The sequence below is a fragment of the Acomys russatus genome, chromosome 22, assembly GCF_903995435.1.
Source record: "Acomys russatus chromosome 22, mAcoRus1.1, whole genome shotgun sequence".
NCBI classification, from domain to species: domain Eukaryota; kingdom Metazoa; phylum Chordata; class Mammalia; order Rodentia; family Muridae; genus Acomys; species Acomys russatus.
In genome coordinates this window covers 26,559,451-26,586,468 of record NC_067158.1, presented here as the reverse complement: position 1 = coordinate 26,586,468, position 27,018 = coordinate 26,559,451, and the positions used below count along the sequence as shown (strand labels likewise).

General features: G+C 49.5%; 1 protein-coding gene and 1 non-coding gene across 5 annotated transcripts in view; one reads left to right on the top strand and one right to left on the bottom strand.

Moving 5' to 3' along the window:
- The window catches only part of Rgs12 (regulator of G protein signaling 12), a 101,154-nt gene that overhangs the window by 33,300 nt on the left and 40,836 nt on the right, over window positions 1–27,018 (bottom strand). For 3 of the 4 annotated variants that reach the window (XM_051165026.1, XM_051165025.1, XM_051165027.1), the window contains exon 4: window positions 9,297–9,318. In XM_051165026.1, the coding sequence (XP_051020983.1) occupies window positions 9,297–9,318 (22 nt within the window). Of the gene's footprint in view, window positions 1–9,296; window positions 9,319–19,085; window positions 19,538–27,018 lie in introns of those variants that run through there. The other variant, XM_051165029.1, reaches the window with a different exon arrangement.
- Window positions 6,884–6,990, top strand: LOC127206072 (U6 spliceosomal RNA). The gene has a single exon (XR_007832760.1). It is a non-coding gene; the product is annotated as a U6 spliceosomal RNA (small nuclear RNA).

Here is a 27,018-nt window from a genome sequence, read left to right as displayed (position 1 = left end):
CTGACACCCCTGTCTAAGCAGAAGTCTGGACTGAGTATTTCCAATAACAACAAGAAAAAAAAGAGCAAACATCCACATACAAACCGTAGCAGCCAAGATGAACTTAACAAGAAGCTCTGGGAAGTTTCCTTGCACATTGCTGGGTGGTGTGCACATGCTGGAAAATAAACAGAATCCACCACACACACTGCTGGCCAGCTCATCAGAGCAAGTCACACAGATGTCCATGTAGAGACCTGAAGAGGCATGTCTTACAGCGCCTTTGTGACAGCTCAAGTCTAAGCCAATTCAGAAGCTATCACCAGGGACAAGAGCAGACAGTGGCCATTTAACAATGGAACAGGACACAGTGGCCAGAGTGAAGGGTAACTGACCCACAAGGCATGAAAGCTCATGTTCACAGGAAGGAGCAGACACTGAAGAGCACATGTGATGGCATTAGTCCAGGTAGGTGTAGCAGCCAACCTGCCACCAGTAGGGAACTGGTCCCACTCAGGCCCTGATGGTGTTCTCTCTCTTGCTGATGGTATGTGGTATGTATGTACACTTTGCAATGTCTAAGTTACTTTACAATAAAAAATTTTCATTTCCTAAAAAAGTTGTGACCAAAAGTCACCTCACGTGCCTGAAGCAAATAGTGCCGTGAACTGCGAGGAGCTTCTTCTAGACATGCTCCCCCAAGACAACACCGTTTGTATCAGAGTGAGTACTCAGGCACCTGCTGCTGGCAGTCCTTCTCAGATGCTGCCTATATGGTCAAGATTGGCAAGTCAAACGAACCAAACAAATGGGTGAGTTGTATCCAAAAGAAAAGGGGCTGCTCTGTTGGGCACAGTGGCCTATGTGTGACCAGGCTGGGGTGGAAGACAGTGAGACAGAGACTGCGCATTGTGTGCTTTCATTTTAACAGATGGCATGGCAGGGATGAGACCTTAGTCCAGAGTGAAGGTGGCAGGAACAATGTGTCCTGGCAACCACACAGAGGCTCAAAAGATGATGCCCCAAGAATGGCTGCCCTCCTTCCCATGCTAGCCATTCTCCAGCGTGCTGTAAAGATCACCGGCATCAATCACTGTAGTCCCATTAATGTCAACTAACTTGAAAGGATGCCTTTTTAAAGGCAGGAAAGCCATCATTAGGTCATGAGTCTTAGGTTTTGTTTGAAAACATTTACATAAAAGCCTTCCTTCTCACAGGATGTATATATTGTCCCAGAGAAACACTGTCTCTAAGTGGCCTTTGCAGGCTGGCCCCAATCCCTCCTGTGCATGGCTCACCAAAATCCATGGTACTCAACCAGCACGTGCTACCTATGTCTCAAATCTCGGCAAGGGAAGTTACTGGATAAGAAATAAGTACAATGCAGTGCTGCCTAGGTGCCCTCAGTCGTGCAGTCATGCAGTGCTGCCTAGCTACCCTCAGTCATGCAGTCATGCAGTGCTGCCTAGCTACCCTCAGTCATGCAGTCATGCAGTGCTGCCTAGCTATCTCAGTCATGCAGTCAGTCATGCAGTGCTGCCTAGCTACCCTCAGTCATGCAGTCATGCAGTGCTGCCTAGCTACCCTCAGTCATGTTCAGAGCTGGTAAGGGATTTCAGGCAGCTCCCATGTCCTGTCCACATCCCTGCCTAGGGCCCTGGGAACAAAGATATCTCTAAGCAAATGGTGGAGCTGACTTCCAACAGCTTGTAGCATGGTGGGAACAGTCCTCCTCACTAGCCTTGAGACCTTGTAGGTCCCTGTCCTCCACATTTGGAGGACAGTTACAATCAGGACAGCCTGGCAAGTTACCACTGCCAGGCTGAGGTGAGAGCTGGATACGGAACCTGTAGGGCTTAGGGTGGCACTGGATGCAGCAACACAGCCTTTCCCTTATCTAACACCACACAGTGTCAGCAGACTGAGAGCCCTCCGAGGTGGTGAGCCCAAATACTCTACAGTGTGCAGAAGAACACTTTCAGGAGCCCCACACTTCTCCCTGAGAGCTGGGTAGAACACCAGGATGCACCAGAGTGCAGCTGGGAAGGGATATTTCAGAGGTCAGGTTCTGGAGTGGTCAGGGCCATGCCATCACTTCATCATGATGCTTTGACTTTTGTGACTGAATGCTTTGTAAAGGCAGAGAAAGTAAAGGGATGGCCAGGAAGGCAGGACTTGCTGGGTTCCAGAATGAGGTACCAGCTCTGAATGAACGAGGGCCTGATTACTTCCCATGCCTGGAATGTGGGGGATACAGGACACTCTAGGTATCCTGGGGGTGAGACCTGATGCTTCATGATTATAAGGCAGTACTCATCCTGTGGGGTGGGAAATCATGGGAGCTCTTTATATTGAGCTCAAATTTTTTTTAAAGATTTATTTATTTATTGCATATGAGTGCTATATCTGCAGAAGAGGGCATCAGATCACATTATAGATGGTTTTGAGCCACCATGTGGTTGCTGGGAATTGAACTCAGGACCTCTGGAAGAGCAGGCAGCGCTCTTAACCACTGAGCCATCTCTCCAGCCCCTTGAGCTCAAATTTTATTCTGAACTTTCTACATCGTGATCCATAACTAGAATGTGAAAGGATTATAATCTCAGGATGCTGGCTGCGACCGGAACTCTACTGCCATTCGGCACTAGAAAATTAAACTAAGGGTGTGTGGCAATGATGCCAAGAAAGCCATCCAGAAGGCACATGCTCAGATCACACTATCTGCCAGGAGGCATGTTGGGAACTACAGCAGAGAAGGGTCCCCACAATTGATGCTTCACTGAACTGGAGAGACAGAGCAGAACTAGAAAGAACTAAGGGGCTGGAGTGAGCAGGCCAGACACAGTTAGTGGAGAAGAAGCCGAGGACCACCAGCAACAGCCGAGGACCACCAGCAACAGCCGAGGACCACCAGCAACAGCTCACTACTGACTCTAAGCAGTACATGCTCTAGGTGAGGCCCAGGAGGGTGCAGGGGATAGTTTGAAGCAACAGGACAAAGGCTGCCAGCTCTTGCATAAGTCTGGGGAAGTTCCAGATCCAACCAGTTTTTGCAGGAAACCCTGGAGGGACTCCATCAAGCCATAAACATAAAGACTCTTTCAGGATGGGTATCCTTCCTATGCCAAGACTGGAAAACACCTTGCTCACCTCACCTAACACAGGAGCTGGTGCTGCAGAGCACTGAGTAAACAAACTCTGGGACAGCTGCATTCCATGCCCTGCCACATCTCTTACAACAGTCCCAGAAAGTGCCAGACTGGTCCAGAGATCCAGCCCCCTTGTTATGCCATGGCAGAGTTGCTGCTGTCTGTCATTCCTTCCTACTCATTCCTGTGCAGATCCTCACGTGTGCACTTAAGACACTCATTTTTTTTTCCTGTTAACCAGTTCTCTAGCCAAAGGATCTATGGAACTAAGGGTGAGGGGTGGCAGGAAGGACAGCACCCCCACACTAGACTTTATTATAAAAGAAGAGCACATATTGCAAAGACGTTTGCAAGTGAGCATACTGTGTCAGCTCCTCCAAGATGGAGCGCTAGGACATGAACAGAAGACCCTGCGCATCGTCTGTCTGACTCCTGGGTCTCAGAGCTCATCCTGCTTCTCTACCTCAGGCTGACCACACAGGGCTCTGCTCCATTGAGTTCTGGTCTCTAAGAATCCAGTGAACACATTTCCATGGTGAGGGGAGGGTGCACAGCCACCTCAGGTGGGCCTCTGAAGACGGGGGAAACAAAGGGACCCCACTCCCACTCCAGTGTGCCAGAGACAAGCTCTGAAGCCAGCATGCCCAAGGTTCCCATGTGTTGAAGAGAGGGCGGAGGGAAAGTGGGAGGGAGGGAGGGAGGGGAGGAAGGAGTCACTGGCTTTATTACTTTTGAACTTTGCTTAAAAAAAAATTCACAACATAGTTACTAATAAAAACTCCTTCCAAATGTCTTGTAAAACCAGAAAGAAATGAGTGTGTTGGGAAGCATCTTGGCAGAAATCAAGTCTGCTTGCTTCCCCAACAGTCTACAGTCTGACTGGTATTTGAGTTTTAAGTCCAAAAAAGCCATAAAAATGTGAACTACTGAGCTAAATAAAAGGCTCTGGGTAAAACACCTGATCTCACCCCACATGCAACAAATGAGCATTCCATGCCCACTAGTTAGCGAGCAGTTTTAAAAACTACAAGATGAGGCTGTGGTACCACGAACCACAAGTCGCGCTGTGTGGTACTTGAGGTCCCACTGGGGCTCCTATCATTTCTGTCATCGCTAGTGATTTTATAGGATATGGATTCACCTGCCAAGAATCTTCACAACTGCTATGCTCCATATGTTGAAAGTGAATACGACCTAACTCCAGATCCTGTGGCAACAATGGTCCTTCACCAATGAGGAGCATCTGTGTAAGCTTGTCACGCCAGTGACGTGGATGCTGCAGCCACTTCTGTAGGACAGAAGATGCTACCAGGCCGGAGCAGAGCCAAAGTTCCCAGAAAGGATGGAAAGAGGGCTTCCCTGAGTGCAGCCTTGGGCAGACCTCTAATCTTCACCCCACAACTTAGGGTGAGGCTAAACAGTTGAGAAGTGCCAGGGAGTGAGGAGGACAAGAGGTAAAAGAAGGACATGGTCATTCCCAGGGCACCAAAAGGTAAGGCAAGTTTTTCATGGTTGTTTGAGAGGTTAGTAGCCCTCCAAATCTCAGAGCTGGAAACAGTAGAAACCAAAACTAACAGGAATGAGAAGACTGAGAGAGCCTAGCAGCCTCCTCAGGGTGCAGCGCCCACAGGCCTGTACCCGCGGGGCAGCAGCCTCCAGGGAGGAGCTGATGGGGCTTTGGAAGAAGGGAGGCTAAGCAGACCTGGCCAAGCCCACAGGCACCTAGCACAGGTCACAAGAGACAAAAACATGGAACCAAGGTGTCCCTACCATTCTCAACAGGCATGCTAGTCCTCATCAAATTTACTCAAGTCTCCAGGATAGAACCCAGGGAGTGGCCTAGGTACTTAGTTCAGTGTCCAGACCAGTCTAGAGTCCAGAAGAGTACCAAGCCCAACCTAGCCCAGTGTCCAGCGCCTACAGCCCTGCACCCATGCAGCACAGCACTCTAAGGATAGCCTTTGGCCCAATACTCTCTTCTGTCAAGTTCCACTGGAAGTCCCATCACAAAGCAAACCTACGGTCAAGCGCACGACTGCCACATGGCTTGGGGAGACATTCATTGACTCTCCTGTCCACTCTGCATTTGGGGACACTCATGCCCATGAGGTAAGTAAAGGATAAGAGTTGAGAAAACCCAACCTAAGACCCAGCAGTGAGCCTGGGGAAGAAGGTGAAGACCGACTGAGTGCCTTTGGGAGCTCAGCCAGGAGGGAGTACTATCATCATCCACCTGCCATCCAGCCAGACATTTTTCCATCTGTGCTCTAGGAAAGGACATTTGCTGCTGAAAACACTTTAAAAGTCACTTCCCTAACCCAGCCTTCCAACATTTGGGCTAGTGTCACTGGAGATCAATGGGGCCCAGATCTAATCATTCTCTCAACAAGCTTTCTCATGCCAGTCACTGGCAGGAGAGAACACAATACTACTCGGAGAAGGGACAGGTGGGTGGGACAGTGGGAGCCTGACACACCCAATGTGCTGGAGAGCCACTGCAGGGTCACTGGAGGGTAGCCTGGGACAACAGTGCACTGTGGTCAGATGAAGGGGGTCCAAGTTGGGTGCCCTATGAGAGATGGCAGAGGACAGGCACAGTTGTGGGTAGGGGGCAGGGAGGGCACTGAAAGACCTGAGGAGGCAGAGCCTCAGATCTACATGAAGGATGGATGGATGGATGTGGTGGGGCAGGAGAGTTACAGAGGTGAAGGGTCTGACAGGAAGACATGGGGAAAGGTAGGTTCCAGGACCAGCAAGCCTGTAGGAGAGCTGAGGTGAGGTCGGAAGGTGTTACACAGAGCCCAGAGCATATCCAGCCACTGACTTCACACTGCTACAGTTCCATTATGCCAGGGACAGTCTTAATTTCTCCCACTACAACCTCTCACCCCCTCCCTTCCACCCATCCCCCTCTCTGTGTTTGGGACTTGGTCCCCTCCCTCCTCTATCATGTGGGTTTCAGAGATAAAGCTCGTGAAATAAGGCTTGTGTGGTAAGTGCCTAAACCCACCATAGACCAGCAGGCAACTCTTTTCTGGCATAAGTCAAAGGGTGCTTGCTACTCTCACAAGGACTTTGGAAGCTAAAAGAAACTGGTGTCGGTCTTTCTTAGTGAGGAACAGGCATAACCAAGAGGCTGGGGAAAATTTTCCATAGAAAGGAGGGAGTCTGACCCCAGCCGAGGCAGGAAACCATAGATGGCAACTATCTTTGTGACAAGACCACCCTGTTTGCCCAGCATTTCTTTCTCATACCTTTCAGAGACACTTCTCCCTTTAGCTCGGTAAACATCCTGCTCCCAGGGACTTTCAGGCTGTCGGCATGCTAACCCTGGCAGTCATGTCTCTAATGATCTGCCTGCCGTGGGCTTACCTCACATACCAGAGCTACTGACCCTTTAGCAGGAAAGGCACACCTAAGTGTCCCCAAACAGCAGAAGAACACAAGAGTCTAGGAGGAGGGGAGCTGGAGTTAAAGAGCAGAGAGGTGGCATCGTGGGAACAAGGCCACAGCGCAGAGACAGATCAGTGCAGGAGAACAGAGGTGGGACACTGTGGGAGCACAGTGGTGAGGCACCTCAGATGACAGTGTGAAAGCCATGCCTGCACCTGAGGTGGAAGGCTCCTCTCAGTACCAGCACCAACAGTGACACTCTCACACGTATAACCCTCCCCTCTCGCTCCCTCTCTCTCTCTCTCTCTCTCATCCCCACCTTTCCTTCTCCATCCCTGGGCTGGGACAAAACCCCTGGGCTTGTGCTCGCTTAGGCAGCACATATACTAAAATTGGAACAATACAGAGAAGATTAGCATGGCCCCTGTGCAAGGATGACACGCAAATTCATGAAGCGTTCCATATTAAAAAACAAAACAAAACAAAACCCTGGGTTCATGCATGTTAGAAAGGGCTCTAGCCATGAGCTACACCCCCAGCCCATACTTGATTTGCACAGTTTCAACACAGTGGATCGTCAGAAAGTTCCTGAGTGCTAGAGATGCCCCTTCTCCAAGCAGGATCTGCTGTCCTAGGTACAGTTTGCCCTCCACAGAAGGTCAACACACAGCCTGTGCCTAGTAGCCATAAGCCCTTTCCTGCTGAGCAAGTGAAAAGCACACTCTGACAAAGTCCTAAGTGGCACCGCCCAACAAAGTAGGAACACATGTTACCAAATGTTACCCATGGCCTGGAATGACAGCAAAAGAGTCAAGTTATGTCAAAAGCATGGTCAGCTGGGTGCAGGACACTCCTGAAGAGTGCGTGATTGCCTAGTAACCACAGCCCAGGCTAGATGAGGAGACAGCCATAGCCCTAACTGGGCACAGTGCTGAGCTGGCCCCTCATCCCTACCTGCACTTGAGCACATTTTTCCACAGTAGTAATGGGGCGCTGTGGTTCCCAGGCTCCATGTGGGAACCTGTCTACTACTGACCAAGTCTATAAAACATTTCTATGTGGCAACATTTGAGCTTCTGCCTAGTCCTTCTCCACAGGTGCCTGGGCACAGCCTGGGAGACCGTGGAAGAGCTCCTTCCTGTGGGCAATGGAAGGTCTTAGCTGGTCAGCAGGGTGAGGGGCAGAGGCTCTCCTTCAGGCCTGAGCCCCAGGGACTTAGTGACAGTCACACTGCCTCACTATCAGTGTAACAATGGCACATAACACTGGTCTCTTGGGGTAACACACAGACTGAGTCAAACGTCTTCATTTTAATCTTATAATCAGAAAAGAAAATAATACAAGGGTGAAAAGTGACAAAAGCACATTTGGCTGTCTAGCTCCTAGCTCCATTGCTGAAATTCCCTGTCTGCTGCTGTAGCAGGCCCTCCACAAAAGAACAGGACCCAGCCCTGTGGCCCTGGGGATGGAGTGGGGGGGACACACAGAGGGCGGAAAGCCCCCAGGGATAGGGGAATCACCTGGCCAGGACAGCACTTCCTCAGAAAGGCACAGTGGGGGAAGGGAGCTTTTGGGGAAACCTGTAAGGACAACTTGATAAGATGCTGGGGGCTGGGAAGTGGCTTCCCCAATTCCTATCGAGAGCAAAGTATTTTGGGAGGCCAATAAATATATATTATTAAACTGATGGATTGTAACTTCTCAAGTATACAAATGTCCCACGAGAATAAACGCCGTCTACCAGAAGAGAGAAGAGGGAACTAAGCCCTGTGAGCCTGCCTCTCGGCCCAGGCTGCGCTGCATGTCCCTCCAGCTTCTTTTCTTGTATTAAGGACACTTTCCTGCTTCTGGCTTAAGACCGATTAAATAACACGATCATTATTGTACACAACACAAGAAATATAACCCCCTTTATTCTAAAATATATGCGTCTAACACTTGTGTTTAGATTCCCTGTGGTCTGCATTCCGGCATGGGCAGCTTTGTAATTCAAGCCATCTTTCCCCCCATTCCCACAGGGTAACCCCAACAGAGCTGCTGGGCCTCACCCCTTCCTAATGCCAGAGGCTTTGCCTGCACCTTCCTGTGGGAGACAGGAACCAGCCTGAAATGGGCAATTAGGAGAGACAACAGAAGTTTCTAGAAATTATACCAAGTTCTCTGTCATACTGAGAATACTACAAGCCTGAGGAGTATCTAGATGAAACTCTCCAAATAGTTTTAGACAAGTTTTTTGTTTTTTTTTTAAATATCACTGAATGAAAACCAGGAGTGATGTCAGAGAAATGGAGTGAAACCTGGCTTGTGATTTTCCTTCCTGATCAGTGAAACTAAAAGAACCCTGTACATAAAATTATTTAAAGAAAGAAAGGGTTTGATTCTTTTTTACCTCACACTCAGTTCATCTACTATGCTTTTCTTAAGAAGGAAACTTCCAGAATGGCCCAAAGTCAGCAAGTGCTTTGAGATCTGAACTTGCTTGTTTGAAAGCTGGTTGTACAAGGGATCAGCAAGCATGTTTTTGCTTGTTGATCACAGGCGTGCAGGAGCGTGCACTGCAGCCCAGCACACTGCCTGTGCTGGCTATCACGGAGTTTCTCTCACTGTGTTAGTCAAACACACGCTAAGAGCATTAGGAAGCACCCCTCGCCCAACTTCATCTGAGACCCTCCCACAAGGGAAGGCAGAGAAAATACCTGTCCTGAGTACATCAAATGGCAAATACATTTTCATAATTTGAAAATAGCAATAAGAATAATAAAATATATGACTTACCACCATCAGACACAGTTGCAGACTGAAAAAAAAAAGAGAAAGACATGAGTTAGTTACATCTCATGACAAAATTCAGGGAACAGCACTTCACTTCCTCCATTGAGAACACAACCCAAGGCCCTAGGAGGCTCCCAGCAGCTACCCAGGTAGGCGCTGAGAGAAGCAGACAGTGAGTCAAGCCTTGGGGCTCCAACTCCGCCCCAGCTGGTGACTCCCAGTAAGAGGAAGTTGCCGTCATTTTCATTTGAAAAGAACAAATCCCAGCACGTCTGACATCATAGTCTTATTAACAGCCCCTGTGATAACAGCTTTAGACTGATGTTTTGGTGAGGGCACCCTGCAGGGCAGGGGCTTGCCACTGCTGGACACTGATCAGCTCAGGCGCAGCATACCCACCGGTGTTACCTCCACCACAAAGTGAGACCTAGGCTGTGAGAAGGCAGGGTAGGAAGTGTGTGTGTCCCTAACCACACCTCCCAAGGTGGGAGAGTTGCCGAAAGCCCTGGGAAAGGCGGGGATGGGGGTGGGAGGCTGGGGGAGAGTTTGGGGTGGGATGGGGGAGAGTACTAAGAACTGCTGAGCGGAAAGGCTGATGCTCTGGTAACAAAAACTGTCAACAGTTCTCTGAGGAAGCTCAGCCTGGGCTCATGTGGACACTTGACACTTGGTCAAGCAGGTGGTAAGTGGCCCAGGGTAGGGGCGAGGAGGAAAAGGAAGCTGAAAAGGAGGCAGAGGGCAGCAGAGGCATCCCAGGGGCAGCAGAGAGTCCCAGTACGAGTAAGTGGAGTCAGGAGGAGCCAGCGTAGCCTGTGGCTGGGGTCCTGACTGCAGCAGGGAGGACAGCACAGTACCAAGGTAGCTCAGAAAAGGCATCCAGTGTCAATGCTCTCCTGTCTGCAGCATGACAACATGCCTGAACCCATGCCTCCAGGCTTTGTCTCCCCAAGGTTCTACCATTTTCCCATAACACCCAGGTGTCAGCTCAACAGGGCCTCTAAGGTACAGGCAGCCAGAGGACAGACAGCAAGAGAGCAGCGCCTGGCTCATCACTGGATCTGGGTCTTCCCCAGGCATATTGTAAGATACCTCTGGTAAAAAAAAAAAAAAAAAAAAAAAAAAAAAAAAAAGGTCCAATCAGGTGAGGTCCAACAGCTACTCCACTTGTAGCCAACCGGAACACCTAGAACCAATGGCCATAAATAAGACATAGTTGCCCTATATGCTACACAATACACCAGGGTAACTGGATTTGTGCGCTTCCTGTGTGATTCTACACCCCACGTCTCCTCCACCTTGGCTGTTACTGAGGGGTCCCCATTACTTCCTTGGTATGATACATGCTGAAGAATTCAACAGGCTCACCTGATGGCCAGCCTCCACCCACGGCCAAGAGGCTGTCATGGCACATAGAAGTCACATAGAAGCTACAACCTGTGATAGAGTCTGGACCCATAAAAACCCAGGTCTAGGAAATCTGGGTTCCCTAGCCACCAACATGGTGCATCCAATTAATTTAAAAGTTTTAATTTATGTATGTGGTTATTTTGTCTGTGACCACTTGTGTGCCTGGTGCCCTCAGAGCCCAGAAGAGGGCATCACAGACAATTTAGAGATGCATTATGGGTGCTGGGTATTGAACTCGTGTCCTCTGGAAGAGCGGCCAGTGCTCTTAAGTGCTTGAGGCACCTCTCTAGCCCCATAGCTACTTCACTTTCACTTTGCTGGACACCAACAAGCAGTATGCAACCGTCCCGCACACTGGCCTCCTGTATAGGACTTGCCGTGGCCAGTCATCGCCACCACACTGTGAGGCTGAAAGGTACCCAAACCAGCTCCTCCTGGGCACTGTGAGGAAGATCCATGCTGTTGTGCACGTTCAGAAATCCTATTACTCTTAAGAGTATAAACTTCAACAAAGTATCACTTTGTGTGGCTCAAGACAAATACAAGCCTTCAAGTCACAGCAGACTGGACACAGATGAGACAAAACTTCAACACACAGAGCCCTCAGGTAAGGAAGCCGAGAAGCCTAGGGAGAGGGAGAGGCCTGGAAGCCACAGACATGAAAAGATGGCCTTCAAGGCCCCATGCTCATGAGGGAAAAAGGAAGGTGAGAATGACCACAGCACAGCGTTCATGTGACAGCACAAAAGCCAAGTTCAAGGGACACCTTTTTATAAAGATGAGCTTTCAATTTTTTTATTTTTTTATTTTTTGGTTTTTCAAAACAGGGTTTCTCTGTGTAGCCTTGGCTGTCCTGGACTCACTTTGTAGACCAGGCTGGCCTCGAACTCACAGCGATCCACCTGCCTCTGCCTCCGGAGTGCTGGGATTAAAGAAGCGTGCCACCACGCCCGGCTTGAGCTTTCAATTTTTAAAACAGCTTTGAATTTATAGGAAAAAGGCAGTACAGAGACAAGTGTGCTTTTTAATTTACTACTGTTACAAAGTCAGAGTCCTCGGAAAGAGATAGTTAGGGAATCAGGGGCAGTGAGTAAGAGCCACAGCCATAGTACTAGCGGAGCAGCCCTGGGGTAAGCCTGGCCACAGTCCTGTCACCCACTCTGTCTCATCTGAGATGCTCCATTCACTTGGCCCAGTCCTCAAGGAGGCTGTCTTGGGGCAGACACAGGACACAGCACTCTGGGAGGCAACAGTGTGACCCCATCTTCAAGAGCCCCTATATGTGTGATACCAAAGCACACACTCTGTCCTACCCCAGGGAGGCCCACACAGGCAAGAGTCAGGAGAAACAGGAGCTGGAGCAATGGCTCAGCAGGTAGCAGCACCGGTTGCTCTTCCAGAAGACCAGGGCTAAATGCCCAGTACCCATACAGTAGTTTACAACTGTCTAGAACTTCACCAGGCAAAAGGCACACACACGCTACATAGACATGCATGTAGACAAAACACTCATACACATTAAATAAAAATAAATGAATCTTTTAAAAGGGAGTCAATAGAAACATAATCAGTTTCACATACTAGAAAGGTCTCAACAGGATGACAAAGAGCCATGAAACCATAAAGAAATGAATGGTGCCTTTAAAAGAAGGACAGAGGGTAGTGGGAGCTGGGGAGCTGGGTGTCAGGGAGGCACAGGAAATGGGAAGAGGCAGAAATCCCCAATGCTTCTCTTTTCCTTGGGATTAGTAACAGTTCCAAAAGATGCTGGCCCAGTGGTACACCAGTCACCTGCAGTTTAATGTGACTTTTTACCCTGTGATTCCCAGAACATTTATCTCCTGGGGCAGTAGAGGGATGGAGCATACACAACATGGGCTCAGCACAACAGTCATATTGTGCTGCCAGGACCCGATTGGGCTGGCCTGTGTCCCTGAAGGAGGGAGGTCAGGAGGATCCAGAATAACCAGAGGTGTAGCTCATCCTCCTGAGGGCATGGGAAGGAAGACACTGTGGGCTAACTGTGAGAAGTACAGTCACCTGTGGTGAGAAACTGAATGCTATGTCATCAGTGCCACTGCAGACAATGTGAGCGGTTTCCACAGTACTGTCACAGGTCTGTCACTTTCATTGTATAACACGTGAAGAGACAAACTATCCATAAAGAACCGATATCAGTCAATTGCCCCTGTGGGATGGTGGCTGCAGTTTTCTTACAAGGGTAAAGACCATGGCTATATATCTGAAGTGCACAGCATCCTTTTCAATTACATCCCCATGTAGCACGGTCACCACAACCAAGAGAGTGCATTCTCACCTTACAAGGGATCTGTGAGGGCAATCCACTCTCAGTCACCCAAGTTGCGCCCACATCAACGAGCATGGGCATCCTTGGGCTGCAGTACTTTACTGATCTGGTGTCTCCCTGTCCCCACCCCCTCTAGCCCTGGCAGCCACTGTTCTACTGTGCTTCAGGACGTTGCTCTTTTAGATTCCGCCATGCCAGGGAAACCATAGAGGATTCGTCTTTCTATCTGACATAGTTCAACCGGCGTAAGATTTTCTGCTCTGTGTGGTCACAAATGGCAGCATCTTCTTTGGAAGGCAGAACACCCAGCCATCATACACGCCACATTTTCTTTACCCATCTTTCACTGGTCATCAGCAGGTACTTGGGTTATTTCTGTATCTTGGCTGTGTGAATAAGGCTGGTGCTGTGTCTCAGATTGACATTTCTAAGGGAACTTGACGCTTTGTTTGCACACTGGCTATACTGATGCCCACCTTACTACCAGGAGCCAAGCTGTCCCTTCCGCCACCCTTGCCCATGTGTTTGCCCTTGGCATGAGGTAGCGTCATACTGTGTTTGCATCTCCCTGATGATGGCACATGTGACATGGTCTGAAGATGTTATTCAGAAAACCAGTGCCTCTGCCATGTTGCAAGAACCATTTATTTATTTTCATTTTTTGAGACAGGGTCTCACTATGAAGCCTAGCCTAAGATGCACTGCATAGACTAGACTGGTCTCAAGCTCACAGAGATTTGTTTACTTCTGCCTCTGCCTCTGGAGTGTTGCGATTAAACACTTTGCTAATAAACCCAGCTGTAAGCAAACTTTTTTTGTTTTGATTTGTTGTTATTGAACTGTTTGGGTTTCTCATATATTTCAGTTACTAATTCTTATTGGGTACATGGTTAACAAGAATTCTCCCACCCATGAGACTGTCTTCTCTTTTTCTTTCTTTCTTTTCTTTTCTTTTTTTTTTTTTTTTTTTCTTTTTTGGTCTTTTTCAAGACAAGGTTTCTCTGTGTAACAGCCCTGGCTGTCCCGGGCTTGCTTTGTAGACCAGGCTGGCCTTGAACTCAGAGATCTGTCTGCCCCCCCCCCCCACCCCCCAGTGCTGAGATTAAAGGCGAGTGCCACCACGCCCAGCTTTTCTTTCTCTTTTTGTTTCTTTCTTTTCTTCTTCTTTTGTTTGTTGTTTTTGTTGTTGTTGTTTGTTTGGGTTTTTGTTTGTTTGTTTGTTTTTCAAGATAGGGTTTCTCTGTGTTAACAGTCCTGGCTATCCTGGACTCACTTTTGTAGACCAGGCTGGCCTCGAACTCACAGCAATTTGCCTGTCTCTACCTCCCAAGTGCTGGGATTAAAGGCATGTGCCACCACACCTGGCTGAGACTGTCTTTTCATTTGGTTGACTTTGCCTTTACTGTTTCTGCTTTGGGTTCCTTCAGTAGTGACTATGACCTGAAGTGTAAGCTGAAACAAACCCTTTTGGTCAGGCTCTTCTATCACAGTAGCAGAGATCAAATTGGAACAGTGTGTTATGTATATGTCAACATCTGTGTGTGTGTGTGTGTGTGTGTGTGTGTGTGTGTGTGTGTGTGTGTGTGTATACATGCGTATCTGTGTGTGGACATGTGTACATTCAGGGTCACTGGTCCTAGAGGAATATATACTTACCTCCCACACAGGGGTGGTCCAAGGACTGCTGGTGGCCACCAAGAAGGAGCCAGTCCTTTTCCCTGCTGGTTGTAGGCTCTAACCTAGTGTGGAGCTATGCCCCAGATCACACAGCAGCCTCACCTGGCAAGCTCCCTTACCTGGCACTTCCTCTGGGCGCGCTCCCCTTGCTACCCTCTGCCATGTGTGTACACCTAGCCAGGTTTTGACTGCTCTGGGGCTCTTTGGCTATGGAATCAGAAAGACGGCTCCACACCTCCAAAGGAGACCCAGCGGAGGGCTGGGCTGCACTGCTGGCCTGGCACCAAAACAGAGTATTTGTAGCTATAACCTGCTGCCTACCAGTTCTCTTTATGCTCTCACACAGTACATCCTTGTCCATTTTAAATAAAAGGACAGCTGGAGAAAATGTTCATCTGGAGCAAGGTGGAAGAAGCACACATCAGGCGCACATCTGGAAGTTAACAAGAAAGAACTTCTGTGATCCAAGAGCCAAAGCAGGTATCAAGTCAGTGGAGGAATACTCTACGTATTTCTGCCAGGAGATACTCAACGAGCAGGACCTCAGAGGGGAAAAAGACTTGGAATGTGGAGGGGACTTGGAGCAGTAGAGAGACAGGAGGGAGGGAGAGAGGGAAGGAAGGAGGGAGGAAGGGAGGGAGGGAGGGAGGGAGGGAGGGAAAGATCGAGACTATAAAGAGCTTTTCTGTTTTCAATACAGTCAAGAGACATGGGGTGAGGGACACTAATGAGTGTGTCTCTCCCAGAGCTTCACAGTCACATCGATGCTCCTTTCACTGCCCTGAACCCTCAAAAGATCCAGACAAGCACTGTGTGACAAGGCGACGCATGGCAAGCACCACACACACAAACACAGCATTGAATGTCACATCTGACTAAAATGTTCACCCGCAGTGATGCTTAGTGGGAACATGCACCCAGTCCTTTGTCCTGGTGCTTCCTACTGTAAGTCAGGCAAATCTCTGTCCCTCTCCCAGAAGCCCCTTCCTTGTCTAGGCACCGCCCTGGCCTCTGGTAATTGTGAGGCACAGGCCACAGGCAGTCTCTGTGATCAGGATGGGGCAGTGTGTAGGGAAACACTTGCCAAGAATGCCCACACTCACACACAGCCATGTACCTGTACCTGAGGTGCTAGGCCCTCCTTATGAAACTGAACACAGAAACCCAACCCACACAGCCCTTCAGGGAAGTCCCTGTCCACAGAGCTGTCAAAGGCCCATAGACTCTAAGGATGGGATCAACAACCAAAGTAAGGTAAAAGCAACGGGAGGTGAGAACAAGTGAACTTGGCTTGGAGTCTGAGGGTCAAGTTCACAGCTGCTGATGTGAAGGATCAGAGTGTCTGGGCCTGAGTCAGAGGGCAGAGGCTAATCTTTCCTGAGCTAGGGAGCAGATATAGTGGTGGGAGAGGAGTCAAGTCTGATGGGGCTCCCAGATATCCAGGGGGAGACACAGACGTGTTGAGGGCTCGGTGGCCCAGGGAGGCAATGAAGAGGTTGGGGGTGGCAGTGTGTAGGTGACTTAGTTTCAAGGTCTGGAACAAAGCCTGCGTTGACAAAGACAGAGGTAAGGACAACACATTCCATGACGGAGGGGCTGGACTTGCAGGACCCAGAAGGGATGTGCCTCTGCAGAAGCATATTCTTGTGGCTCCCACTGCAATGCCTTCGTGGCCACAGCCTGGACCCATGTCAGCAGCACTCCTTCAACTGTACATCAAGGCAGCTTTTTACTATCTCACTTTTTACTACTAAGAAAATATGTCCGCGGACATCTGCTCACGTGCCCACATAAATGGCTTGGACTGCCTAAATCTGCCCTAATGCAAGCAAGTTGTTCATGTGAACACACTGAGTATGCCTAGGTGACTTGGTCATGTTTCCAGCACTGGCTGCTCCCTGGTTCTTAGCTTCTTCAATTCCACGAGCAGCTGACCGGCTTCCCTTGCTGTGAGCTTCAGAACACGGTGGGGGGGTCTACCAAGCTCAGCCCTGCTCAGGATATCACTTCAGAGCCCTACAAAAGGTACTCGATGGCAGATGAGCAAAACAATTTAATTTGGCTAAAAAAGAAACTCAAGCGGGGGATGTTCCACAATATTCTTCAAGCTCAGCCTACTGAGGCTCAGCAAGAGCCAGGCAGAGGCAGCCTCGAACACACCACCAGAAGACGGGCCTCCTGCTTTCCTCATGTCCCGGGGCTGCCGGCAGCTGAGCGGCACTTAGCAGCACTAAGCATACCCACATTGCCCGCTCCACTGCTGCCAGTCACAGGCCCTCACGAACACCCAGTCTCTTCTCACATAGGGCAGGCAGTATGAAGACAAAGAAGAAGGTTCTGGAAATGAGAGGCAACGAACACTCTAGACACTAGAATCTCAGCCACCCCTCATGCCACACAGCCCAAGTCCTCTGACACCTCTCATCTTCCTTCCTTGTCATTTACTTCCCCTCATGATGTCCCAACAAGGCTCTGCCTTCCCCAAACTCAAAAGGCCTTTCACTGTGGTGTGGGCACAATTATAGCCAACAGAGCTCCCAGCAGGAGCCTGTGCACGGCCTGTACAAGTTACCCACTCAAGTCCCTACTCACACCCCAAGGAGACAGTGGGCCTTCCACGCCACCCAGAAAGAAAAGTCACTCACTTTCTTTAGAGGACCAGTTCTTGTTTTCAAATATTAAGCATAACCTAATACAACCTAATGGGTACTCTCCCACATTGATGACTACATGGCCCAACTCACTAGTCCTGACATCCGAGGCCCGAGGAAGAAAGAAGGATGGCATCCCACCTGTGCTGTACTGTCACCTCACTCCACAGGCAGCCTCAATGTTTCTGGGCACTATGGCCACTCACAATAGACTGCCCAGGAGAAGGGAGACACTGGAAAGGTGCCAGCAAATTGGAAATGCCCCTTTTCTGTGATAAATGGTATTTCTTTTGACTGCAGGTTTTACTGTTTCCTCAAGTAGTTCATACCAGCGTCCAGGACTAAAGCACCTAGTGGTCATACAATCCAGCACATGTATGGCAAAGGCACAAATGCTCCCAATCTGCATAGACAAGGAAGCCACAGTCAGGGTTTCTGGCCACTGAGAGCCTCTTGTCTCTCTGGGTCTAACTGCTATCGGGCTGTCCATGTGCCCTGAAACACACTGGACAAACCCCAGGAAAGCTAGAGTGCTCCCTGCCTCCAGCTGAAGAAAGCACAGGCACCTGCACTTTAAGGAAGACTGCAGTGAGCATGTGCACTATACACAGAACCCTATGAACCCCCATTTTAAAGACAAACAAGCTGAAGCGAAAAGGAAAGAGAGATTCCTTTGAGACTTAGGGTTTGAGAACCATCTCTCCACCCTACGTCCAACATCAAAGGGGCGGGGAGCACCTGTCTCGGCCCCTGGCCAGCAGAGTGAATCAGCTGGCCAGCTGCCTGTTGGGAAATAAAAAGATAAGAAGCAAGAAGTGGTGGCTACTTCAAACACAATGATGTCACCTAGACAAACTCAACCCAGTGGGAGCTGTCCCACCCTGGAAACCCACCCCTGACCCATGGGACAGTTCTGGCCCCACTGCAGAAGGAAGAGCACGGCAGTCCTCCCATGCCCTGATACTCCACACCCACACCTGGCACTGAGAGTCTAGCAGCTTCTCCTCCAGGAAGTGTGGATTAGGTATTAGAAAGAAAGATTAAGCAATTCCCAGGAAAGGGAAAAATTGAAATCAGTACCCAGGAATTAATGATAATCTTTCATATAAGATTAAATTTATTTTTATCTTCCTATCAACACAAAACTGTCAGAAAAAGAAAAATGCTCTTTTTGCCTTCTCTCAAAACTTAAAAGAAAAAACTATTCTATTACACGTGCAACTTTGTACACGCCTATAATAACCAAACATTAAACTCTGGCTGTTGTCTGTATGTTCCTGCAAAGCCAATTTGTTATATTTTGAAATGTGAGCTACAAACTAGTAATTTAACAAGAAAAGCAATGGTAATAATGTTTATGCACTTGAAACTCTGCATTTCAACAAAAAGCATCTTTAAGAGTGATTAGGATTACCTAGGTAACTAAAAGAAAAATGTTTGGTGCTTTCAGACAGGTTCCCAAGGGGTTAGGAGGGAGCCAGCAATCCAAGAAGCCACACAGCCAGCCAGCCCTGCACTGTGGTCTGAGTCCTGCACTCATCCAAGGAACTCACTCTGCCTTGCTGAACAGCCCAGGCTGTGCTGCTCAGTGTGCACTCACTCCACGGCTCTCACCGCCCAAGAAGAGCAGCTTCAAAGTATACACTTCAAAGCACCTGGCAATTCCACAACTACTATTCCCGGAACAGGTGAAGATAGAGCAGTAACCCGGATGCCACATACACAGCACACAGCAGCTGGACGACTTACCTGCTGGTCAGTAAACACGTCCGAGTCATCTGACAGCCCCTTTTCCAAATTCATCTTAAGACAAGGAAAGGTCCATACCGAGCCAGGCACCTGGATCTAAAACCCCATCCAACACAGCAGCATGCCTGTGCGTGTTAGAAAAGTTCAGACGTTTCAGTTCCATGTGCTCCCGCCGTCACCCATAGCAACAGGACATTGAGGAAGCTGTGGTCTGCCGAGACTCAGTCTCTATCTTGATCGTCTCCTACAGAAGAGTCTATATACGTCCCCCTGTGAGGTCAGTTTTAAAGCATTTCCTCTACAGAATCTGAAGAGCAACTCCGGCTGATAGGGTAATTTCTCAGCACAACAGCTGCAGAGAATTTGTGTTTTAGCGGCATGGTATGGTTTGCAACCTTAATTACAGTTGCCGCTGATTCTATTCTAAGCCTGCTCCATATGCACGCGCTTCCTCAGAGGCAGCCAGCAGGATCTAGTATGTTCCTAAAAACCCCTCCACCTCCACGCAGCGTCTGTGATACATGATTGGCTGAGTTTGCTTCCCAAGTATGAACAACCCAAGAGTGTGTGAACCTGATAGAGCCTGGCTTGTGAAAGGAAGAAGGGGAGCTGCACATGCCTGTAATCCCAGCAGAGGCAGAGGGCTGTCTGTGAGTTTAAGGCCAGCTTGGTCTACTAAGTGAGTCCAGGACAGCCAAGGCTGCACTGAAAACCCCGTCTCAGCAAACAAACAACAACAAAAAAAAGAAGGAAGGAAGAAGGGGAAAGAAACTGCTGCTATAATCTGGGTCCCACTGCAGAATTACCTGCCACTTCCCTGAGACTCAGTGAAGTGCTCACCCGGGCGCCTCCAGACCTTGTGATCTGGCCAAGCAGGCTCCACAGTCCTCCATCACCCAGACTATTGGGTTAGGTGGTGGAAGTCCCAAAAATTACAAATGCAGTGCCTCTGGCCCTTAGGCTATGACAAGCCTTGGGTCTGTGTCAGGCCACCAGCCGGGAATGCCTAGGGCCAGCCTCACCTTTGCTTTTCCTTGAGCGAGATGTGTGACTGTGACCACAAAACCAGCATCAAGGGCTGAATCCATACCACCTTAATTGCCCTTCCATGTGGAAGCTACATTGACAGCTGGCCAGGGTGAGAACCAGAAACAGCTCACGTCTTCTTAGACCAATGGCTTTTGGGGGAGTTGCAGTGACACAGGAACAGAGCCAGTGAAAGCAGCAAGGGGTAGGGCTCACGTGCACCACTCTCATCCCCACCCCGAACAAAGGTAAGGGATGCTAACACCCAGACAGGGAACAAACAACCAAGGGCAGTGGCTCCCACAGTTAGAGACGGTCCACATAGCCTAACCCTTCCTCTGCTGAAATTGAGCACCACCTCTGCTCTGTTGGCAGCCTGGAGATTGTGGTCCGTTCCGGGGGTCCAGTAGCATCTGACCACAGGACACTGGGAACTGTCTCCATGCCAGAGAGTCTAAGTGACATACAACAGTCAGAGTGACAATTGTCTGAGGCCCTAGCACTAATCTATAGTTTTGGAAGGAGTGTAGAAGACAGTACATCCTAGCCCACAAGCCTTCCAGATCCTATAAACATGCACATGGGCCAGACATGGTTAATGCATACAGAAGAATCTGCTGGGACTTTGGAAGACAACCCAGCCATATAACACTTAAGAACTTTATGCAGAAAGTTCTAGATGTTGACATTTATCAAGTCAAACAGAAAAGCCTGCATCCTAGGCATGTTCAATCAGGAATGAGAAGGGAGGAAGTCAATGGGAGCTTCTCTGTATGGATGCTATGGTTCATCCACAAGCAGCCTGGGCCTTAAGGTCACATCCTCTTCTTTTATACCTGCTCTATGGCCTAACCTCTGTAGCTGATGAGGCCATTACTAAGGCTGAGATTGGCCACTTCTTCTGAGGACAGACCTAGAAGACAGCAAGGCCAACACCCAGGACTCTGTGCCTTCCTGCTGCTTCCCGATCCATACGTGCTCTGAGCAAGGATAACAGATAGCAGTGGTGGTAGCCAGAGCCTCACGTGCCTCCCTGCCGTCTGCCCACTCCCGATGCTGTGGGATCATTTTCAAGCCTGACCCCACCAGGCCCAGCACAGCCCTTACAGTTGAGAAACAAGAAGCCAGGAAGACAGCAGGGGAGGGCCTCACCAAGGCAGTGAGGTGTGCGCAGAAAGCAGTGGGCCCCAGCTCAGAGTGAGGGAGTCACTATCCATCCTCCAGCTCAGGCCGGCTGCCTCCCACACCAGCTGCCTGGAGCGCAGTGAAGAGTGAAAGCCACCACACGGCAGATTAGCAAGTGCTCATTGGCTCAGCACTGGGCATGGTATAGCAGAGTACTCAAGCAAGAGGACCTAGAACACTGTCAGCTGAGCAGACAGGAAGTACTACCTACTCAGTGTGCACAGAGCCCAAGAGTTGCCTCTCCACCACCTTTGTCCCAGAGCCAGCGCTTGGAAAAGGGGGACTGGAGTACAAGAGGCTGCCCAGAACTACAAGCACAAGAGGAAAGTGACAGCATTGTAAGTGAGCAGAAGACGTAGGCCAAGGAGAAGTAAGAGCCCATGGCAGATGAGCTCCCAAAATTCCAATGCAGACAGAGGGCTCCCCCTCTTCATCCAAGCACTGCCCACTGGACAGCTGGAGAGACCAGCCAGGCTTAGTCCTCTCCACATACCAGCACCGCACACGGGAGCATAGCCTTATGACCCTTATGGCCTCCCCACCTTGCTCACGTTGCCAGGGCAGGCCCAACCCCCACCAGCCTGGTGTTCTCTACAGCCCACACCTGGCCTCAGGTTCTGCTGGCTGCTGTGTCCCCAGAGCTAAATAGTATGTAGGAATGGAAGGGGCCCAGTAAAGAGTAACTGAATGAGGAAACACTCCAGGAAAGAAAACCCCTACTGTGCATCTCTTATTGTGTGAATAACTTCCCATAAAAATGAAGAGAGAAGAGTATGAAAGAGAAAACTAGGCAGTTTTTAAATCTAGATTCTCCAGGAAACAGAAAAGGATGGATTTAAGAAATACGGAAAAGGGACTGGAGAGATGGCTCAGCAGTTAAGAGCACTGATTGCTCTTCCAGAGGTCCTGAGTTCAATTCCCAGAAACCAATGGTGGCTCACAACCATCTACAATGAGATCTGGTACTCTCTTCTGGCCTGCAGGTGTACATGCAGGCAGAGCACTGTATACATAATAAATAAATAAATATTTTTTAAAAAAGAAATAAGGAAAAGAGTTTATTTTGAGCTGTCTGCAGAGCTATCCTACAGAAGGTGACATGTTCCATAGCTACCTGTGAGGCCAGGGGACGCTGCGGTGGAAGCAACCAAACGCACCAAATGTCAAGAAGTCACCTTCCCTCATGTCCTGCCCTTGGGGTTTTTCCATGCTTTGCTAGGAATTGCAACTATGATAAGCAAGAAGAGCGGGCTGGTCTGCAGACAATATCAAAGCATCCACTACTTGTAGGGCCTCCTCCTCCGACATGAACACTGGAGCGCAGGACTACTTTTGGTGGAAGCAAAAGTGTGACTTTGGCGCCCCCTGCTGCCCAGAACCTGCCATTGCCAGTACCTGAAAAACAGGAATGGTGTCACAGCAACTCCAGCTAAGGTAAAAGGGACCAAACCAGCTCCTCCTGGTGCAGGGCTCTGCAGGGCCACCAAAACAGAGGACATATCTCTTGAGTACTGGAAGGTCAAGGAGGAGGGGCTTTATCCAGGGATGGAGATCAGGTACACAGGATGAGCAGGCCTGGCCCACGAATAGGGAAATGTGGGAGCCGAAGGAATCAATGTGGAGGCCAAGAGTGATGGTGAACGCCTGTAATCCTATCACTCCAGAGGCAGAGGCTCTGCTAAGGAGCTGCTACAGGTTCGGAACCAGCCAGGCTACACAGTGAAATCCTGTCTCAAAAAACAAACCAAGGTACATGCCACCAAGCCTGATGGGATTGATCCTTGCAACTCATACAGTAGGACAGAACTGAATCCCACAAGTTGTCCTCTGACCTCCACACTCATGCTGTGGCACAAGCATGCACACACACGTGCGCGCGCGCACGCACATACACATACACAAATCCACTGACTCAATATTAGTTCATTCAGTTATTTAACAGACTGTTGAACAAGCCAGAGCCACAGGGAGGCAGATAAGGTTTCACTGTGCTGTAGGCCTGTAGGCTCTACCTAGACCGTCACAGGGAACTCAGAGCAAGAAACAGCAAGCCTTTTCTGTGAAGGGCGGAGGGGACACATACTCAGCTTTGCGAGTTATCCCAATCCTGCCTGAGCCACTCAGTGCCAATGTGATGCAAAGACAGCTGCCCTACAGGCCTGGGTGATGTGGCTGTGGCCAGTAACTGAGCACCAGCCCAGAGCACCAGCTCCAGCTCTCAGAAACCCACAAACCACCCTACATCCACCCTGTCCTCAGCTTCTATTGCTGCAGCCCTTCCTTCACGTGGAAACATGGCAGCTTCCTCTAGCTTACATTCTGGGGGCTCCAGCCCAGGACAGTGCCACCTGAACTCTAGACGGCTATTTAGGCTGTGGGTCCTTCCCTCTTGCACTGTCCCCGAGGCTGGTTACCAGGCCCCTACCTAGCTGCCACTTGTTGTCCAAAGGCCCTTCTCAACACAGCCACTCTAAACTTCCAGAGGGTGACTGTATGTCAGCTCTCACAGGCAGGGCCCAACTCAATCACAGGCGAGAGCCCTGGGCTATCCACATCAAGGCAAGGGCATTTGCTCTCCCTCAGCTCCCTGCTACAAGCTTACTTATCACACCAGAAACAAGATCCAAGCTTTCATGCCCACCCTCCCTGTCCTTCAGATACACCGCCTTGTTCCTTGGGGCTGGTTCCCTCTCAGTATGGAAGGCTTGGCATAAGCCCTCAGCTCAAAATAGGCCCGCCCCGCTGTTCCCCCAGAGAGCCTGGCTTAGTCTCCTTTTCTCATGCTGTTTGTTCACTGTCTGCTGCACGGGGACAGCAGTTCCCTGGGCTCAAGATGTCTCCTGGGCAGATCACTGCCTATGTGTGAGTGACTGTCCTTAGAACCAAGCCTCATAGCCGTCCTGTGGCATTCAGCTGCAGCCCACCCCCTCTCGTGGAGGGTGGGGAGGGCCACAAGCCCTTACCTGGGTAGCCAGTGTCTTATCCCACCTGGTGTGTGTATGCTACTTAACTGCACATAGCCTGGGGAGGAGCTAGAGTGTATAGGCTGGGGGAGCAGAGATAAGGGGAGATCAGGGGAGCCGTCTACGAACTATGAAGGAAGCCCTCATCCTTGCTGGGTAAAGTCTTTCCAAGCATGGCTGTAGCAAGCCTTTTATTACTTGGTGGGTTCCTGTTCCTTTCTCTTCCACCTTAAAAACAAAAATAGAAACAAACAAAAAAACATTTCAACCCCCTAATACTGGGTAGGAGAGAAAAAAGGATAGAGAGGAAAGAAAAGAGATCCCTGAATAAAGTCAGCAGTCAGAAAAGGGACAACGTTATCATTAGACTACGTCCTACTGGTTAGGGGCATCAAGCTCCCTGGGACAAGTTCAATCTTTGCTGTCAGGATATCTAATTTCTTCTTGTTGTTTCTTTTCTCTGTGTAGCCTTGACTGTCCTGGACTCACTGTAGAGCAGGCTGGCCTTGAACTCACAGCGATTCGCCTGCCTCTGCCTCCTGAGTGCTAGGATTAAAGGTGTGTACCACCATGCCCAGCTTCTTCTTGTTTCTTCTTTGTGCAAGACTACTTAACAAACCTTGACCAACAGCAACCAACAACCAACCAACAACCCACACACCAAATGCCCTAGCATTTATATACCCCCAGAATTCCAAATGTCACACAATCACAGAACCTATCTGCTAGGGCACGAGGCAAATCACAGTCAGCTGCTGCAAAGCAGCCCCATATCCTCACACCTGGAATTAAAACAAAAACATATTCTTATAGTATTTCTGTGTCTTTTCAAAGAAACCAAAACTCTAGAATTCTCATTACGTGTGGCCTGTTGGGCAACTGTGACTAGCCCCTCATCTATGCTGTAAGGAAGTCTGTCTTAGGTTCCTATTGCTATGATGAAGCACCATGGCCAGAACAACTTCCCTTCTCGGAAGGGAAAAAAGGGTTTATTTGGATTACACTTCCATATCACTCACTGTTCATCATCAAAGGAAATCCGGACAGGCACTTGGAGGAACAGGAAAAGGACAGGAACTTGAAGGCAGGAGCTACAGAGACCATGGAGAAGTGTTGCTTACTCGCTTGACCTCATGGCTTGCTCAGCCTGTCTTCTTACAGAACCCAGGACTACCAGCCCAGGGATGCACCACCCACAACAGGTGAGGCCCCACCCACAACAGGCAAGGCCCTCCCCCATCAAGCACTAAACAAGAAAATGTGCCCCATCACCACCAACCACCAGGCTTCCTACAGTTTAATCTGTCGGAGGCGTTTTCTCACTGGAGGCTTCCTGCACTCTGATTACTTTAGCTTGTGTCAACTTGACCTAAAATTAGCACAGAGCCCAGTAAACTCACTGGTTCTCCAAAGTAAATTTGGGGGTAATCTGGCCTTGGGAACACTGGGAGAGGGTTTTCATAGTACTCACACCTCCCTCTGGGAGGGAAGTTTAGTACCAGTGTCATACAAAGGAACAGTGTAGGCTGAGAGGAGACTGGAAGGACAGATGACCAGTCCTACCACCAGTCCCTACAGTGTCCTGAGAGGGACAACAGACCAACATGTGATCAGGACTTGCCTGCTAGGGCAATGTCCTAGCAGTTTCTTATAGTCTTGGACACAGTACTCCTGGCACCCTGTCCTAGGTTCTAGCTTGTTAAGAATGAGGTGTTGATATTCCTGCCCTGCAGGAATTTTGCCACCTCCATGTGGAGTAAAGACACTGGTGTCTCCTGAGTATGCACCAAAGGCCTGGTATCAAAAGCTCAACATGGAGCCAGGCGGTGGTGGTGCACGCCTTTAATCCCAGCACTTGGGAGTCAGAGGCAGGAGGATCTCTGTGAGTTCAAGGCCAGCCTGGTCTAAAGAGAGAGTTCCAGGACAGCTAGAGCTGTTACACAGAGAAATCCTGTCTCAAAAAATAAAAAACACAAAACAAAAAACAAAAACAAAAAAGCTCAGCATGGCTTCAAGGGTGCACTCAGGACAAAGCAAGTAGACAGCCAGGAGACCTCATGGTGTGGTAACTGCTATGGGCACTAATGTCCGTGTGACAAAAACCAGGCCTTGGAGGATGGCAAGGCGTTCCTCATACTTGCAGTAGCTCCACAACAGCTACAAGACTAAATCTGGTGTGAGCAATGCCTCTTACTTCCCCAGTGAACAAAGAACTATGGTTTTCAATGGAAGGTGGTTCCTGTCCCTCTCCAGAGCCAGAGAATATCACATTTCAGATCATGGGTGATAGAGTCAAGGAGAACTGGAAATACCCACACATACACAGTTTTATGGGGCACAGGCTTCCCCTGGGAGGCCTATGCCTTCCCTGAGCCTCAGGCTCCACTGGAGTCTCAGTGCAGCTTTCTTCCCATGGCTGGTCCTGCAACCTCCCATCACTTGGGACAGCACAAAACGTTCAACTCTCTCAGTCACTGGTCAGTTGTCAGGACCAAACCTGCTCCAACTGTGAGAATGATTGATGCCGTAAGTACAGGACTGAGAAATAGGGCAAGAAGAGAAAGAGAGCCATGACTTCCAGATTCCTTTACAGGACAAGGGCACACTCACACTGTATACTCCAAGGTTTAACACAGAGCAGTCAAGAAAAAGAGCAGCCCCCGCCTTCAGCTCCTAGGAGGTCTGCAGGCCCACTCCTATCCACCCTTTACCAGGCTGGAGCCCCAACTCACCCCATTTACTCTGCCAGATGACCTCAC